The sequence below is a fragment of the Setaria italica genome, chromosome IV, assembly GCF_000263155.2.
Source record: "Setaria italica strain Yugu1 chromosome IV, Setaria_italica_v2.0, whole genome shotgun sequence".
In the NCBI taxonomy this organism is placed as follows: domain Eukaryota; kingdom Viridiplantae; phylum Streptophyta; class Magnoliopsida; order Poales; family Poaceae; genus Setaria; species Setaria italica.
In genome coordinates, this window is record NC_028453.1 from 31,375,482 (window position 1) to 31,390,293 (window position 14,812).

A 14,812-nucleotide genomic window follows, 5' to 3' on the forward strand; every position below is an offset into this window, starting at 1 on the left:
TTGTGTTCTTGGGAGAAATGTTGATCTCTCGATCTGCCGATCCCCCTTTTCCCCAGCTCTAGGTTCCTCCTTTTATATCGCAAGGGGCCGGCCGGAGTTACAATTGGATCCGGGTAAAAGGCAAAGAGTAAGATGGTAAAAAAGAGGTCTGGCGGGGAGGAGGGCAGAGGCCCCTGGCGCCCGACGTCCTGCCGACCCTAAACGCGTGCCGTCGTGCATGCCGGAAGGGGTGGCCGCCGGATGCCAAGTGCTGCAGCTCTTCGCAGGCAGCTACTTCGATGTTCGTAGGTATCAGGATAGATCATGATGAGGGAGTTTCGTCGTTATCCCGCCGTCCGTTAGGGAGGACGGTGGATGCCGCTGCTCTGGCGATGGCTTGTAGAGAGCGGGAGCTTCATGCCTGTATTGCCGTTTGCGCGGGACCCGAGGGCGGGGCCGCTCCCTCCCTTTCTGTAGTCGCCGCAGGTCATGAGTACCCTGCGACGAATAGGAGCTGGCCGCCAGTACTGTAGCTCGCACAGGATGGTCGTGCGCGGGTACTTGCGCCGGGTTGCGTGGGGGGCGCGGTCGCCCTGCGCTCTGCCAACTCTGCGGCGTATTTATGGTGAGGCCGACGAGGGGTCCCACAGGATTTGTCTTGTCTATGCGGACCGTATCCAAGGGGGATTCTGACCCGTGGGCCTCAGCGTGCCCGACTCCTTTGCTCGAGGTCAGGCGAGGCGGAACTTTCGTGATATAGGGTCGGGCGCTCCCGACCCCGGGGTTACGGTCGGGCGAGGCGGAGACCTTGCGGAGGGGGGTCGGGCGCTCCCGATCTTGACGCCTAGGTCGGGCGAGGCGGAGATTTGACCACGCTTTGGTGGGCTTGGGCTCTCATGTTTGTTTCTTTAAGCTGCGTATTAGGGGGTCGCTAATATTTCCCCCCAACAGTAACCGTACATCCGATGTGATCCTACTAAAGTTTAGCACCTCGTATCAAATACCCGTTAAATCAAGGATAGGAATACCCATAGGAGGAGTACGCTGTTGCCTCGATCGTCGATGTGCGTTTAATTTTACACGTTCCAAATTGCCACTGAATCTAGCGAGCTTGAAAGCAACCCTGCTGTGCTTTCACACATGTTAAATTCGGTATTTCGTTTTTTTTTGTTGCTATTGTGAGGATATTTGGGATGTCAAAATTGAAATTTGCCATTTCACCCCCGAGAAATGTACATTGTTTCTTTTCGAGACGAAAATGTACCTGCACCGTGTCAACTGCGAAGCTAGCAGCGCATTCTCAAAGAGAATCTTCACCGAGATTTTTCTATGCGGATAGCTTAGATCTTTCATCGAGAGTAACGAGAGGGACGATAATCGATCGCCATCGACGCTGACTCGGAGCACCCCGTCACGTGGCCGTGTCCCAAGCTCTTCCCCGACCCTTCGTCGAAACCGTCGGATTTCCTCCACTCTCACCGCGAAGCTGTCCAGCAGCCATCGGTAAGATACCAATAGCACCACCACCACGGTAGAAAGTAGAAACCCCTCCTAGTAGGGAGATAGGAACAGGGTGGCGTGCGACCGTGCGCCGCCCCACTACTCGCGCCCGGCACGTTCACACAGCTGTTCCGTTCCGTCCCCGTGACGTTTTCCACCGACCGCGACCCGGCCCGCGCATCTGGGCATCTGGCCGTATCCGCCGAGTTGCCAAACCGTGCCCGCCCGGTCCTCGCAAACCGCCGCCAACCTCTTGGCAGCGCGAGCCACGCGGCTCAGAAGCTTCCGACGCCATTTTCGCCCTCGTCCTTGGAAAACCCGCGCCGCGGGGATCGGATAGGAGGACCACGCGTGCTGCCCTGCCTGCCGTGCTGTCGATGCCACCCGTTCAAGGGCCGGCCCACGCGTGCGCCAAGGGCCAGGCCAGCGTGGGAAACAACGGCCTCCGCTGGCTATCCAATCCAAAACGTGCGGACCCTCTCTATATAACCCAGGCGCGGCCCCCACGCAATGACGCAACTCACCAAATCCGGAAGCATTTCTCCTCTCCTCCTCCCTTCTCACGCACGCAGCTCGATCGCCAAACTCATTTGCTTCGCGCCTCGTGCCGTTCCCTTCCTTTGATTTGAACCCTCTCTCCCTGCTGGTGAGCTCGCGGCGGCGGCGGCGTGGAGATGGCCGTTGCAGGGGGCGTGCGCGTGGCGTCGTCGGTGGAGGTGTGGGGGCGGCGGAGGAGCAGCAGCACCAGCACCAGCAGCGCGGCGAGGCGCGGCGCCGCGGCGGCGACCGTCAGGTGCAGCTGCGTCGGCGAGGCGGGGCCGGCCGCTGGGGGCCTGGCGGAGGAGCACTACCGGACGCTGCGGCTGCGGCCGGGGGCCACCCGCGGCGAGGTCAAGAAGGCCTTCCGCCGCCTCGCGCTCATGGTGCGTTACCCGTAACCCCTCCTGTTCTCCCCCATGGATCCCCAGCTACTACCCAATATTCACGATTTACCGCAGCAGCAGCAAGTAAACCAGTAATTTCATTTCATTTCCTTTTTCACCCCTGACTGACGTGCCGATTCCTCTGACGGGCTCCTTCCCCGGGCGTCGTCTTTGCTCCTGCAGTACCACCCGGACGTCTGCAAGGAGAGCGACGGCGGCGGCGGCCGCGACGCCTGCGGCGTCCAGTTCCAGCGGATCAGCGTGGCGTACCAGGTGAGCTACCTTAGTTACCCACCACCCCATTTCGTTTCTGCTTTCCCCTACCTGCTGCTGAAATCTGAATGATTGACCTGACCAACGCGATCCGTCGGATGCAGATGCTGATGAGCAACATGAGGGAGGCCGAGGAGCGGCTCGAGTACTGGCGGCTCAAGTACGGCCTCACCGACCAGGATCTCGACAGGTACAGGAGCTACCTCAACGAGGACGACGACGACTGGTTCGACGTGTGAAGGAGCTGATGAAGCGCCCGACCGATAACCAAGGATCTACACGGCTTGCCTATCCGCACTGATCTTATTACCATCGATTAGTTTTAATCTTGTTGCCATGGCAGAGGCAGCAACACTGTAATTAATTTCATCTGCATGTTTATGTGCATACACTGGTTACTGTACTCCTCCCTTATTTTATTGTGGGTGAAGGAATACAGACTGCAGACAGTGTACTGATATTTGTGTCTCAGAAAGACCTCTTGTTTATATACAAAGATTTATTGATGTTAGTTATCAACTAATTGCGAACTCATGTATATTGAATGGTCGTTGTTAGTTCACTAGTTCATGCTTGACAGTTTGCTGAACATTTTTCAGAACCTGTCTGGTTTCTGTCCTATGCTGGGACATCAGCACTTTCCTTCAATTTTGTGACCGCACCTGAAATGAGTCTGAGATGATGCAGGGTTTAATAAACCTTTTTAAGTTCAGATGAACTTTATGGTTCGACTGAATCACAGGTTTATGGTTCGACTGAATCACAGGATGCGGTTACTTTCCCTTTTTCTAAACCTTTCGTGCACACTCAAAAGTTCAGTGGGCACGCACCATTCGTCTTGTCTTGATTCAGCGTACTAACCACGTAGCTGGGCGGTGCTCCTCCGATCGGCTCATGCTTTCCAGCTGAAGATTTGCTGCCTGAATCACGCCATAAGACGCATCTCATCTGTTCTCGTTTGAAATTTCATCCTCACTCATTTGAACCCCAATTTGTTGGAAGTGATTCTGCCTTGTATACTAACTGCTACTCCTCGCTGTAATCTTTTTCGCAGTCTACGCTACTCGTTTGATCATCAACACGTGAAAATTTGCTGCTTTGCACTGGCCGAAATGAGGATCCATGCCTTTGAGCAACAGAATTGCCTTTTGAAAGTGAGGTTTAGATATCTGACCAGCTCATCTAGTGATCAAGACAACGAGCCTTTATGTGGTGGATGGGCACTCAGCTTGATTTAGACAGCAGGAGAAATGTTATCCAAGATACCTTTGTTAATCTTGCCATACTCATTTGTCCTCATGCGCCAATAAGGTATAAGCGGGGGTCCATTCTCATCATGTGCCACAAATGACTCGTATTTTTTTTTGTTCCTGCAAGTCCATATTAATGGTCAAATGTGCTTCCTGATATTTCTCGCTGCTGGATAAAAAGGCCTTGTTCAAACCAAAGATTCTCTAAAAGCTGTAGTTTGTAATTCATTTCTGTTTCTGCTACCAGTTTCTTCTTTATTTATGCAGTATGCTTGTCTGAACTATGTTGTACTTCTTATAGATTTGGCAGGACTCTTGACTGGTATAACATCAGCGATTTGTTATCTTCTTCTTATTATTCTTTTTGTAATCTTGCATCTGCTATATCCTTTTTTTTTACGCCGGCAGCATTTTAATTTCATGAGGGGGGAAAAAACTTTTGTGAACTAAAATAAAACTGTCCTGAATTTGTATTCTTGTGGCCTGGCACAAGAAGATGCAAGTAGGAATCTTTCTTCTCACCTACCCTATCACATTTTCCGGCTTCAGTTAGTGTGGACCGGTGGATGCACATGAGAAATATCTCCTTTTCCCAACCTTCTGTTTCCCTTGCAGGCAGTCGCTTTTTTTTTTTTTTAATAAAGAGCAGGTAGTCGGTTTGGACGGCAACTCAGATCAACACTGCAACTTGCAAAGGCTTGCTGCTAAAAGGAACTTCAGTGTTGACAGCAAACGGTGAAGCATGTGCAATTCATTGTCACCTAAAGCCTCTCAACAGACCGCGACCGTCTCATTGTGACGTGCCATCAGCCATCACTCAGCGAGACGTCTTTTCCTTTATGGCATGAACAAATGCAAGATTTTAAATAAAAAACACAAAATTATCAAAACTCAACAATAAGCCCACCACCAGGATCTCATATGTACTCTTTTCGTCCTAAATTATTATTTGTTTTGACTTTTCATAATTTTTCTATACACCTGTATATACTTATGTTTAAAGATATGACGAAAATCATGTACTTATAAAAGTCAAAATAAATAGTAATTTCAAACGGAGCGAGCAGTAATTTCACCGTTATCGCCTCATCGATCATGGTCCCTCCATCACAATAAACAATGCCCAACTCGATCCGAGATCGTGATGCTGACCACGCGGTAATCTGTCTCTCGATGATATATTAGTGGAAGTCACCGTTTCTGCATCCAATGATCATTCTTTTCTATCTCCCAAACCTAAAAAAAAACTTAGAGGTAACATGCTAGTGTACGATCAGATTCCAATTCCATGATCACTTGGGGGCAAGATTCAAATGTGAGGTTTGCAGATTTTAAAGTGCTACATGGACGTCCCCTGAACCGCACGTTTCACCACCAACAATAGCAGCACACCGCACACGGCTCCCGCGGCGGCCTCTCCCCCTCGACTGTACTCCACGCGACACACGAGCGCAGGGGCCCATCCGCAAAAAAGACCCCACACCGCCCCCCTCCACCGGCCAATCACACCGGCCGGCGCCGGGCGCCATGGCCGCCGCCGAGGACTCCGCCAAGCAGCCGCTCCTCCCCCGCGCGTACCCGCCCCACGTCGCGTCGGCGTCGTCGCCGTCCCTCCCGTCCGCTCCCGCGCCGTCGGGGCCCGCGGGCCGCCGCTTCCCGGGTGGGCTCGACGTCCCCAGCCTGAAGAAGCGCGGCGGCGGGACGCGCAGCTGGATCCGCGTCGAGGCCGCCACGGCCTCCGTGCAGACGCTGGAGATCGACAAGGCCACCATGATGCGGCGCTGCGAGCTCCCCGCGCGGGACCTCCGCCTGCTGGACCCGCTCTTCGTCTACCCGTCCACGGTCCTGGGCCGCGAGCGCGCCATCGTCGTCAATCTCGAGCAGATCCGCTGCGTCATCACCGCCGACGAGGTGCTCCTGCTCAACTCACTCGACAGTTACGTCCTCCAGTACGCCGCCGAGCTCCAGCGGCGCCTGCTCCAGCGCGCAGAGGGCGACGAGCTGCCCTTCGAGTTCCGCGCGCTCGAGCTCGCCCTCGAGGCCGCTTGCTCCTTCCTCGATGCACAGGTGATCATCAAAACTCCTCAATTCTTATTCCACTCTCTTCCTTTCCCCCAATCTGTTTCACTCTTGCACGACTGGTTAGGCTATGGTGCGATGCAGCTGTTCTGTGTCTGAAGTCTGAACTGTACTGATATTGCCCTTAAGTTTGGATAGTCGAATCAGAGTGAGCTCAGTTCACGCGATTAGTGCAAATTGAGTCTTACACGCTTTGCAACCACGCAATTGGCTCAATGTTTTTGAGCTTTATGTCCTTATTAGTCTTTACAAGGGCTATAATGGGAGGTTCAGTTTTTCTGTTATCATGTTGGGGGTGATTGAATCAAAATTTCAGTGATCACTGCTTGTTCTAGTTCTTGTAGGATTAATGGAATGCCTTGATTTCACATTTGTTGCTGGCATCAAGTAAAAATGTTGCAGCTGATTATTTTATGATGACTTGAACACATTTCGTAATCAAGACAGATTTCTGTTTTAGTTATTTCGTTCAATTGAACAGAGATTAGCAGCTCCATTTTGCCATTTTGGTATCTATTGAGATTTAAAGATCGGTGTCTACTTACATTTTGGCGAACAGTTGTATCAGTGTGCTTCTGCTTTGATTTCAAATTCAGGTATTGTAGTAGTTTAAAGGAGAAAAGTTTTATAGATGTTTGAAGATTAAGATACCACATGTTATTCAAGTGGCTTTGGCTAAGTTAGGATTCATTTCTTGGTGTTGAGGACTAGGGTAGTTTGTGTGACTGTTCAAAAGTTGGATGTTGTAAATTCAAAAACAAAAAGGTTGGATGTTGCTGAAGAGGAGATTTCAAATTTATGTTAGGTATGGATATTATATATAGCGTTAACAAGTAATACAGAAGTTTTCTCCCTTAAACCGTAACAGCCTTTTCATGCACAGATTCTTTCCTTCCTCAGGCAGTTTCTTTGATGCCTTCTCTCCTTGGTAACCAAGAAACTGATGCTTTCTCCTACAAAATGTCGATACCCTTTGCTTTATTGTTATTAAATTGTTTAATGATCCTAAGCGCATGAGATGTATAATGTATCCATGCTCAGAAAATTGAATAATACCTCCCTTTGTTTTTTTTTTGTTTGACTCTGTCTTTGAGGTACTTAGGAATTATTTTGAGGTTATGTTATGAGACTGAATAGACTTTCAGAAGTGGGTGAAGGATGTTGAATTGAATTGATACAGAAATACATAGCACTTTCAGGCTACAATTTTCCCATATTGATTAATTCATCTGCGGCTCATCGTTTGATATGATAAATGGGAAATACTAGAAAGGTAGTTTATTTTTCAACATGACCTGATTCCACAATCCCAACTTGACAGTCTAATTTAAACTGCTTGTGTTGTGCCACTCTGTAGTGTTTTGTCCTGTTGGATGAGTTACGTGTAATGTAGTATTTGCCATATCTATTGACATGCTTTTGATTTGAGAAAAAGGGTTAATAATAAGTCAATGCATCCATGGATGTTAAAAGTCCTGATAAGTAACCATACAGGCAAAAGGAGCACCTCTAAGCTTGTACTAGTTGCAATATATGTTTGTATAAGCTGCATAGAAAAGCATCATGCGCACATTACTGTGTCAACACCCTGCAGTAACTTTTCATGCACCATGTTTCTTATTGATTCTTACAATTAGCAATTTATGTTTGTAAAAACCACATACAAAGTACAAGAAACGTCACCTGGGCAGAACTGTGTCAACGCCTTACAGTAACTATTCAAGCACAAAGTAGCACAGGGGTCACAACTCACAACAAGTTTTTTTAATTCATGGTTTCATGCTGTCTGAAGAACTCATGGCTGATGATAGGTTATAGGCTGTAGAGCTTTTGCTACCAAAATGGCCTGGTGCCATACTGCCATGTCTTGCACATTTTATATCTTGACTGAAGCATGTTTCTTACAGGATCAAAATAGTAGCAAAGCCTGTTAGTCCCAAGCAATTTGGGGTAGGCATGCCTCGTGTGAGATGATGTTGATCTCCTTAATGGTAAATTTATATCAGTGCATATCAGTTAATGTGTATTTTTCTGCTTCTGTTCAGGCAGCAGAATTGGAAATCGAAGCATATCCATTGTTGGATGAGCTGACGTCAAAAATCAGTACTCTAAATTTGGAACGTGTTCGGCGATTAAAAAGTAGATTAGTTGCTTTGACCCGAAGAGTCCAGAAGGCAAATTTCATCCTAATCTTGATCCTCCTTTGTTGTTACATATGATTTATTTAGAGCTTATACTGATTTTCTAATTGTTACTCTGTCCTGCAATAGGTTAGAGATGAAATAGAACAACTAATGGATGATGATGGTGATATGGCGGAGATGTATCTCACCGAGAAAAAGATGAGGATGGAATCATCTGTCTTTGGTGATCAGACTTTGTTGGGCTACAATTCAACAGGTGCTGCTGGGACGTCAGTTTCAGCTCCTGTATCTCCAGTCTCATCACCCACAGAATCACGAAAGCTGGAGAAAGCTTTCAGCTTGTGTAGAAGTAGGCACGATAGTGTGAAGAGCTCAGATAACACAACGACAGAACACATTCAGGAGCTGGAGATGTTACTGGAAGCTTATTTCGTTGTCATCGACAGTACTCTCAACAAGCTGACATCGGTACTGATCCACATATCTTATATCTTGGTTATTTTCTGTAATAGGAGTCAAAGGGACCTGATCCGGTTTTTCTCCTTTCAGCTTAAAGAGTACATTGATGACACTGAAGACTTTATCAACATTCAGCTGGTACATCAACATATTTCATACTCTCCTTATCCTAGAAACGCACATCAGATTTATGCATTTCTCACCATTGGCTTTGAGCTAACTGATTTGCCGTGACTTTTGTCTTCCCAGGACAATGTACGGAACCAGCTCATCCAGTTTGAGCTGCTGCTAACGACTGCCACATTTGTGGTGGCCATTTTTGGAGTGGTCGCGGGGATATTCGGGATGAACTTTGAGACCACTGTTTTCAAAATACATAACGCATTCTCGTGGACCCTCATCATTACTGGAGTGGTCGGCGCTTTCATTTTCAGCTCGTTCCTATGGTTCTTCAAGTACAAGAGACTGATGCCTCTATAGTGTGTATATGCCCTCTCGTAGGACCGATGAATCAATTGATCATCTCTCAACCTTCTACCCTGTTGAGGTACTTGATCAGAACCCTTGATTTCTCCCGATGTAAATTCACATTCTTTTAGAGGTTTACAGCATGCCTACGGAGAGTCGGGTGAAAATTTTAATTTTCCTGACATGACGCCTGTGCTGTACAAGGGGATGATATTACAGTTTATAGAAATAATATCAATCTGTTCTGTGTACGTTTAGTTTCTGTGGTATTCTGTCTTTTCCACCGTCAGTTCTTGCTCTAGTAGTACAAGATAAGGTGGCTTCACCAAAACAAATGGTCCTGATCCTTCTGTCACTAAACAAGGAAAAGGTTCCGGTTGCATACTTCCATCTGGAAATCTACTCGTGAGTCACTGCATATTCTAGTAGGCTGCTAGTTCATTCAGGAGACGGACGGACCAGTGCCTGGATAGTGACTTGATGTCGAGTGTTACTCGTAGACAGCTACGTGGCAGTGCCACGACGTCACGCTTCCGCGTGTTGTTCCCCGCGTGTCCTCTCGCCGCTTAACCTGCTGCCACCATAAAGCTGCTTCTAGCACCTCATAACGCGTTTCAGCACCATAGGCACAGAGCAACAAACAGAGAGCTTCCTACATCGTAGTGGAGATAACCATCTGGGAGGAGCATCGCCAATCCGTCATGTGGCCGGAGAAGATGAAGGCTTGGGCGGCCATGGCCGACGACCCGCTCAAGACCGCGTCATCGGCATCGTCGCATCCTTCGAACCCGCTGAAGCGCTACAGCCCGACGACGTTGGCAGCCGGCGGCCTCATCGTCGTCGGCGGCCTCGGGTACCTCATGTTCGGGGGGAAGAAGAACGGGCACGACCAGCAGGCTAGCCGGGCTTAGAGATCGAAGGCAGTCGAGGTCGCCGATTAGCTAGTTTACCGAGATGTTCCAATAATAAGCTCTTACCCTTTTTGCCGGTTGTTCTGTACTTGTCTTGTCATGATATGTATAATCGAGTGTGGTTTTTCGTTTATGTGTGGCGTCTCTTGTCCATGCACGACATGCCAACAATTCACTGAATAAAGTGTCTTTCTTTTCTTGTCCTGTGGCCTATTCGTTTGATGAGTTGGGCTCGCACAATTCAGTTTCAAACGGTAGATTTATTTAGAACAGGATGCTCATAAGAGATGCGGAGATTATGCAGCATTTGAACCACATGAGACATGGTTCGATGTTTAATTGTTGCTTCGTAGCATCTGAAACCTGTTTTGTGAGGATAGGAACCTGCCCTAAATTACTGACATTTCAAAGCACCCTCATTCAGTTAACCTGCAAATGCCCTGAAAGGCTGAAACACCAGAACAAACTAGCAGCCTACCTTCTGACATTGTACAAACCTGCGTGCTACATTCCTACATTCCGATGCTTCCTCTGCTTCCGTGTTGGAAGGTGAGCAACACCTTACAGGCTACGATCCGTCCAAAATCGAGTACGTCGCCATGGCCATCTGACCACAGTGGGACCCACATCGTCGGCGTCAGGTGCAGGACGAGTTACAGGTAGTCACGGTCAGATCACTTCAGCTGCTTCTGCTTCCCATGCGCTTGCTGCTCTCGATATGCGCAGAGGCAAAGCCACGGAGTTTCTCTTCGAGGGCGTGGAGAAGTTGATCGCCTGATCCAGTCCCAAGACCTGTGTTCATTGTGCTTTACGGGTAAGTCCTCCTTCAACATACGTTCTTCAGGCAACTGGCAAAACAAACATCAGAGATGTCGAGCTGCGTTTCAGCGATTTTTATTCTTAGCCTTTCAGGAAATCTCTCCAATCGAAATGGATAGCACGCAGGGAAATCAATATATATTGCAGCTTGTCTGAAGCTTTCAGCATAATCACATAACGGCAAACGGCAAAAGTGATGCTGGGATTCTTCAGAATTTCACCAACACAAGGTATGGTTAGAATGTTAAATCGTTTGATGGTATCATCTGAAACCTGTTCTGCAAGGATACACACCTGCACCGAATTACTGGCATCAAAAGTACACTAATTTAGTGTTACAGAATCAAACTGCAAATACCCTAAAACACCTGAATAAGCAGCCTACGTTTCAGCCTGTATAATGCATACTACATTCTGAGCTTCTGATGATTCCTTGCCTACTGTTCTCTTTTAACCTCTGATATCTCAAACCGACGAAGCAGTGTTACAACTACAGTCTAGATTTCTAGTCGATCTTGACTGAAGAGTAGATGAGCCTGGTGAACCAGAAGCAGGCGTAGAAGCCGATGGTGCCGGTGAGCACGAAGAAGGCGTACGAGGCAATGAGCATGTAGCCGAAGTAGAGCACGCCCGAGACCGTCTTCGTGATCTCCAGCTTGGTGAAGAAGTAGAACGTGGCGTACAGGAAGAGGTACAGCGCTGATGAGCCAGCCGTCAGGTAGGACCTCCACCACCACTGGTAGTCCTCACCGCAGAGCTGGAAGTAGCAGAGCACAATGGTGATCTCCGCGCAGGTCAGAATCAGGATAACGAAGACCAGGAACAGGAAACCGAAGATGTAGTAGAACTGGTGCAGCCAGATCGATGTCAGGATGAAGAAGAGCTCGATGAACACAGCGCCAAAGGGCAGGATGCCTCCGATCAATACTGAGACAACTGGGTTCATGTACCATGGCTGCTCTGGTATTGCTCGTGGTATCTTGTTTGTCCTCACGGGGTCCTCCATGGCAGGCTTCTTGAACCCAAGGTAGCTGCCGACGAAGACCAGCGGCACAGAGATCCCGAACCAGAGGAGGACTAGTGCAAACATGGTGGTGAATGGCACAGCACCAGAGGACTTCTCACCCCAGATGAGAGCATTCAGGACGAAGAATATTGCAAACACAATGCCGGGGAACATCAAGGCCGTCTTGATTGTGATGTTCTTCCATTCTGAGCCCTTGAACATCTTGTAAAGGCGCGAGGAGGAGTACCCTGCAAATAGGCCCATGAAGACCCAGAGGAGGAGCATTGCTGTCATAAGCCCTCCCCGGTTCGATGGCGAGAGTAGCCCAAGGATGGCGAACAGCAAGGTGACAAGCAGCATCCCAAAAAACTGTACGCCTGTCCCAACATATACGCACAGCAGGTCTGCGTTGACAGGAGGCCTGAACACATCGCCATGGACAAGCTTCCACCCTGTCTCCTCCTGAGCATCCTCCTGGTCCTCTAACTGGTTGTACTTGGAGATGTCGCGGTACAGTGTCCGGAGCATGATCATGGCAACCATCCCAGAGAGGAAGAGGACTATCATCAGAGAATTCACAATAGAAAACCAATGGATTTGATCGTCTGCCATCAGAAGGTAGGTGTCCCAGCGTGATGCCCACTTGATAGGACTTTCCTGCATGACGCACATATGAACAAAAAATGTCAGAAGATTTGAAGTTTTCTCAAGGAAATATTAGACCGTCTATCTGAAGGTATACAGTGGGGAACTTTGTCGTTATGCATTAAAGCTGATCATAGACAAACAATTCAAGATGATGAATAGTTGAAACTACCTCAAAGTTAACATCATAAGTGAAAACAATCTCTTTATTGGCTTCTACTTCTTGAGGTGAATTTGAGTCTACGACTAGACGTCTCGAGTGCGGATCACATGTTTTCAGGGGTGTAGCAGTCTCCTTCCAATCGCCATCATATTCATGCTTAACACTGCAGAGTATATGATAAAATAATCATATGAACCTAAAACGGTAGCGAGCATCATGCCATAGGTTCAGAAATGACAAGTGAGGATGCCTGCCTGTATGGTTTGACCTCAAAGGCCACAATCCTAGCAAGATCCGTGTTTGCATCCTTGTGATATTTCACCAGAAATGTGAAGTGGTTGTGGATGAAATGCTTCTCCTCCTTGCTCTGCATCCATGACATTCAAATCAGAACACATTTAGCATAAGCCAGAAGCATCGGTTTTCGTAGCTAGATACAGATTATCAACCCACCCCTGAGTACTGTCCCTTGACGCCGACATGCACACCTTGTTGATAGACAGTAGGCACATCTTGATCCAACCTCTTAATAGGGACGACCAAAGGAAGGTTGTCAAGAATCCTGAAACCACAAAACCAAGGTTCACTTCCCCGTTCCAGTCACCTACTCACCTGAAATATATGGGCCTTTGATCTACGTCTATGCAACTGCAAGCAGTAAATGGCCTCTCACATGTTTATGCGGTACTCATCGTCGATTTTCTCCTTCAGATCCTTGGCTTCGTCTTGGTTCGGAGCAACCTTGCACACGATCTGGCACAGCTTGGGCTCCATCATCTCGAACTGCATTTCAAGGACCACGATTGAAAATTTCCCAAAGGGACCGAGCTATAATTGCAGCAAACATACACGAGTGACCTTTTCCTGGGCCTACTCAGAACAGCAGGTGGGTACTACAAACATATACAGGAACTCAGGAAGCAAATGGTGGAGCACCTAGTACTGGTCCCATAGGCTTACCACGTATAGCGAATTCTCGATGCGGTCGCCGCGGAGGACCTCGCCGAGGTTCTCGGCGCTGTCGACGATGGTCCCCGGCCTGCAGAAGGGGAGGGAGTAGTAGGAGTAGGGCAGCTGCGTCTTGATGGAGCTCAGTTGGTTCACCTTCACGGCGAGCGGGTCCTTCTGCAATCCACACATCACCACAGCCTCAGCGCGTGAGGAGCCGACTCACCGAGACCGTCAAACCGACATGCCAGGCGAAGAAGAGAGAAACGCGAAACAGAGAGCAGGAACGGAAAGGGCGGGACCTTGCGGAAGTCGGCGGGGGCGACGCCGGGGAGGTAGAACCCGCGCGCGGCGCCGGCGCCGGCGAGCACGGCTACGGCAACGAGGAGGAGCGCCATCACCGGGCGGGTCGTCGCCATGGGTGGCCGGGGATCGGGAAGGGAGGTAGGGAGGGCGAGGAGGAGGTGGGAAGGGGGGGAATTCGTCGCCGCCGGCCGGGGTGTGGCCTTTGCTCGGATTTGACGGGTGTCCCCGGGGCGGCTGGCGGGGTTAGGTGTGAGGCTGGCAGGTGGGCCCGGAACCCCGCGCGGTTCGGCGGGGCGTCTCGCCTCCCGTACTTGACACCTCGTGTGGCCCACCGAATCGCGGATTCCAGAGGTGGGCCGCGGGACCCACCGGTGGTGCGCGAATCACGACGCGGGTTAACTACGGTGGTTTAGGATACACGGTCCAGCCGTACATGCTGGTTACGTTACATACATTACGCATTATGAAACGGTGCAAGTTGCGTGTTAGCGATACTTTAGAGCGTAGTGTCAGCGATACTTAGCGTACTACTCCCTCCCTCCCTTCCGGAAGTCGTTTTGACTTTTCTATGTACACTATGATCATGCTTGTGCGTTGAGCAACACAAATTCCCTCCACAAGCATCAAACGGATTCATATGAAACATCTGTACAACAAGTATCAATGGAAACATATACTTTTGCCTTTACATATCATTGTCAACTTCTAATTTAAAAAATTATATTTGCCACCGTAGTATACTATGTATGTGCGTTGCTACGAGAGCTTAGACAACAAAGAAACATGTCTTAAATAGTTTACAGCATTTAGGTATTATTCATCATGAATGGCTGCTTGTAACGGAGTGCATATGAGCTTAAAGCAACTTCGTGCGTATGGTCCATGGACTTAAATGAGATGACAGATGCTTGAGCTGTTCTGAATATATTACAATGAACC

At 48.9% G+C, this 14,812-nt stretch overlaps 3 protein-coding genes and 1 long non-coding RNA gene across 5 annotated transcripts; 3 read left to right on the plus strand and 1 right to left on the minus strand.

The window, feature by feature from the left end:
- The first annotated feature begins 1,983 nt into the window (after positions 1-1,983).
- LOC101776076 (chaperone protein dnaJ 8, chloroplastic) lies at positions 1,984-3,198 on the plus strand. The gene is made up of 3 exons (XM_004965658.3): positions 1,984-2,402; positions 2,586-2,675; positions 2,780-3,198. The coding sequence occupies exons 1-3, from the start codon at positions 2,154-2,156 to the stop codon at positions 2,912-2,914; spliced, it is 474 nt and encodes a 157-aa protein (XP_004965715.1). The 5' UTR covers positions 1,984-2,153; the 3' UTR covers positions 2,915-3,198.
- A 2,093-nt stretch (positions 3,199-5,291) lies between these two features.
- On the plus strand, positions 5,292-9,337 carry LOC101776479 (magnesium transporter MRS2-B). 2 transcript variants are annotated; one of them, XM_004965659.3, is made up of 5 exons: positions 5,295-5,992; positions 8,050-8,178; positions 8,275-8,616; positions 8,698-8,745; positions 8,857-9,337. In XM_004965659.3, exons 1-5 carry the CDS (start codon positions 5,453-5,455, stop codon positions 9,085-9,087), a joined length of 1,290 nt encoding a protein of 429 aa, XP_004965716.1. In that variant the 5' UTR covers positions 5,295-5,452; the 3' UTR covers positions 9,088-9,337. The 2 variants fall into 2 exon arrangements, with proteins under 2 accessions (XP_004965717.1, XP_004965716.1); XM_004965660.3 differs by lacking the exon at positions 8,050-8,178 and having other exon boundaries at positions 5,292-5,992.
- A 1,417-nt stretch (positions 9,338-10,754) lies between these two features.
- Positions 10,755-11,382, plus strand: LOC111257017. The gene is made up of 2 exons (XR_002677383.1): positions 10,755-10,800; positions 10,891-11,382. It is a non-coding gene; the product is annotated as an uncharacterized LOC111257017 (long non-coding RNA).
- LOC101777574 (transmembrane 9 superfamily member 8) lies at positions 11,018-14,135 on the minus strand. Its single transcript, XM_004965662.3, has 7 exons — positions 13,870-14,135; positions 13,580-13,744; positions 13,293-13,402; positions 13,073-13,181; positions 12,874-12,986; positions 12,629-12,782; positions 11,018-12,468 (listed from the first exon to the last, which is right to left on the minus strand). The coding sequence occupies exons 1-7, from the start codon at positions 13,984-13,986 to the stop codon at positions 11,311-11,313; spliced, it is 1,926 nt and encodes a 641-aa protein (XP_004965719.1). The 5' UTR covers positions 13,987-14,135; the 3' UTR covers positions 11,018-11,310.
- Between the last annotated feature and the right edge of the window lie 677 nt (positions 14,136-14,812).

Bases quoted from the DNA above. Each gene is read 5' to 3' on its own strand.
- LOC101776076 (XM_004965658.3), top strand. From the start codon at position 2,154: ATGGCCGTTGCAGGGGGCGTGCGCGTGGCGTCGTCGGTGGAGGTGTGG. The intron at 2,403-2,585 runs GTGCGTTACCCG...TTGCTCCTGCAG, and splicing joins TCCGCCGCCTCGCGCTCATG to TACCACCCGGACGTCTGCAA. The intron at 2,676-2,779 runs GTGAGCTACCTT...CGTCGGATGCAG, and splicing joins GGATCAGCGTGGCGTACCAG to ATGCTGATGAGCAACATGAG.
- LOC101776479 (XM_004965659.3), top strand. From the start codon at position 5,453: ATGGCCGCCGCCGAGGACTCCGCCAAGCAGCCGCTCCTCCCCCGCGCG. The intron at 8,179-8,274 runs GCAAATTTCATC...GTCCTGCAATAG, and splicing joins TGACCCGAAGAGTCCAGAAG to GTTAGAGATGAAATAGAACA. The intron at 8,617-8,697 runs GTACTGATCCAC...TTCTCCTTTCAG, and splicing joins CTCTCAACAAGCTGACATCG to CTTAAAGAGTACATTGATGA.
- LOC101777574 (XM_004965662.3), bottom strand. From the start codon at position 13,986: ATGGCGACGACCCGCCCGGTGATGGCGCTCCTCCTCGTTGCCGTAGCC. The intron at 13,182-13,292 runs GTGAGAGGCCAT...TTGTGGTTTCAG, and splicing joins GATGAGTACCGCATAAACAT to GATTCTTGACAACCTTCCTT. The intron at 12,987-13,072 runs GTGGGTTGATAA...TCATGGATGCAG, and splicing joins TCAAGGGACAGTACTCAGGG to AGCAAGGAGGAGAAGCATTT.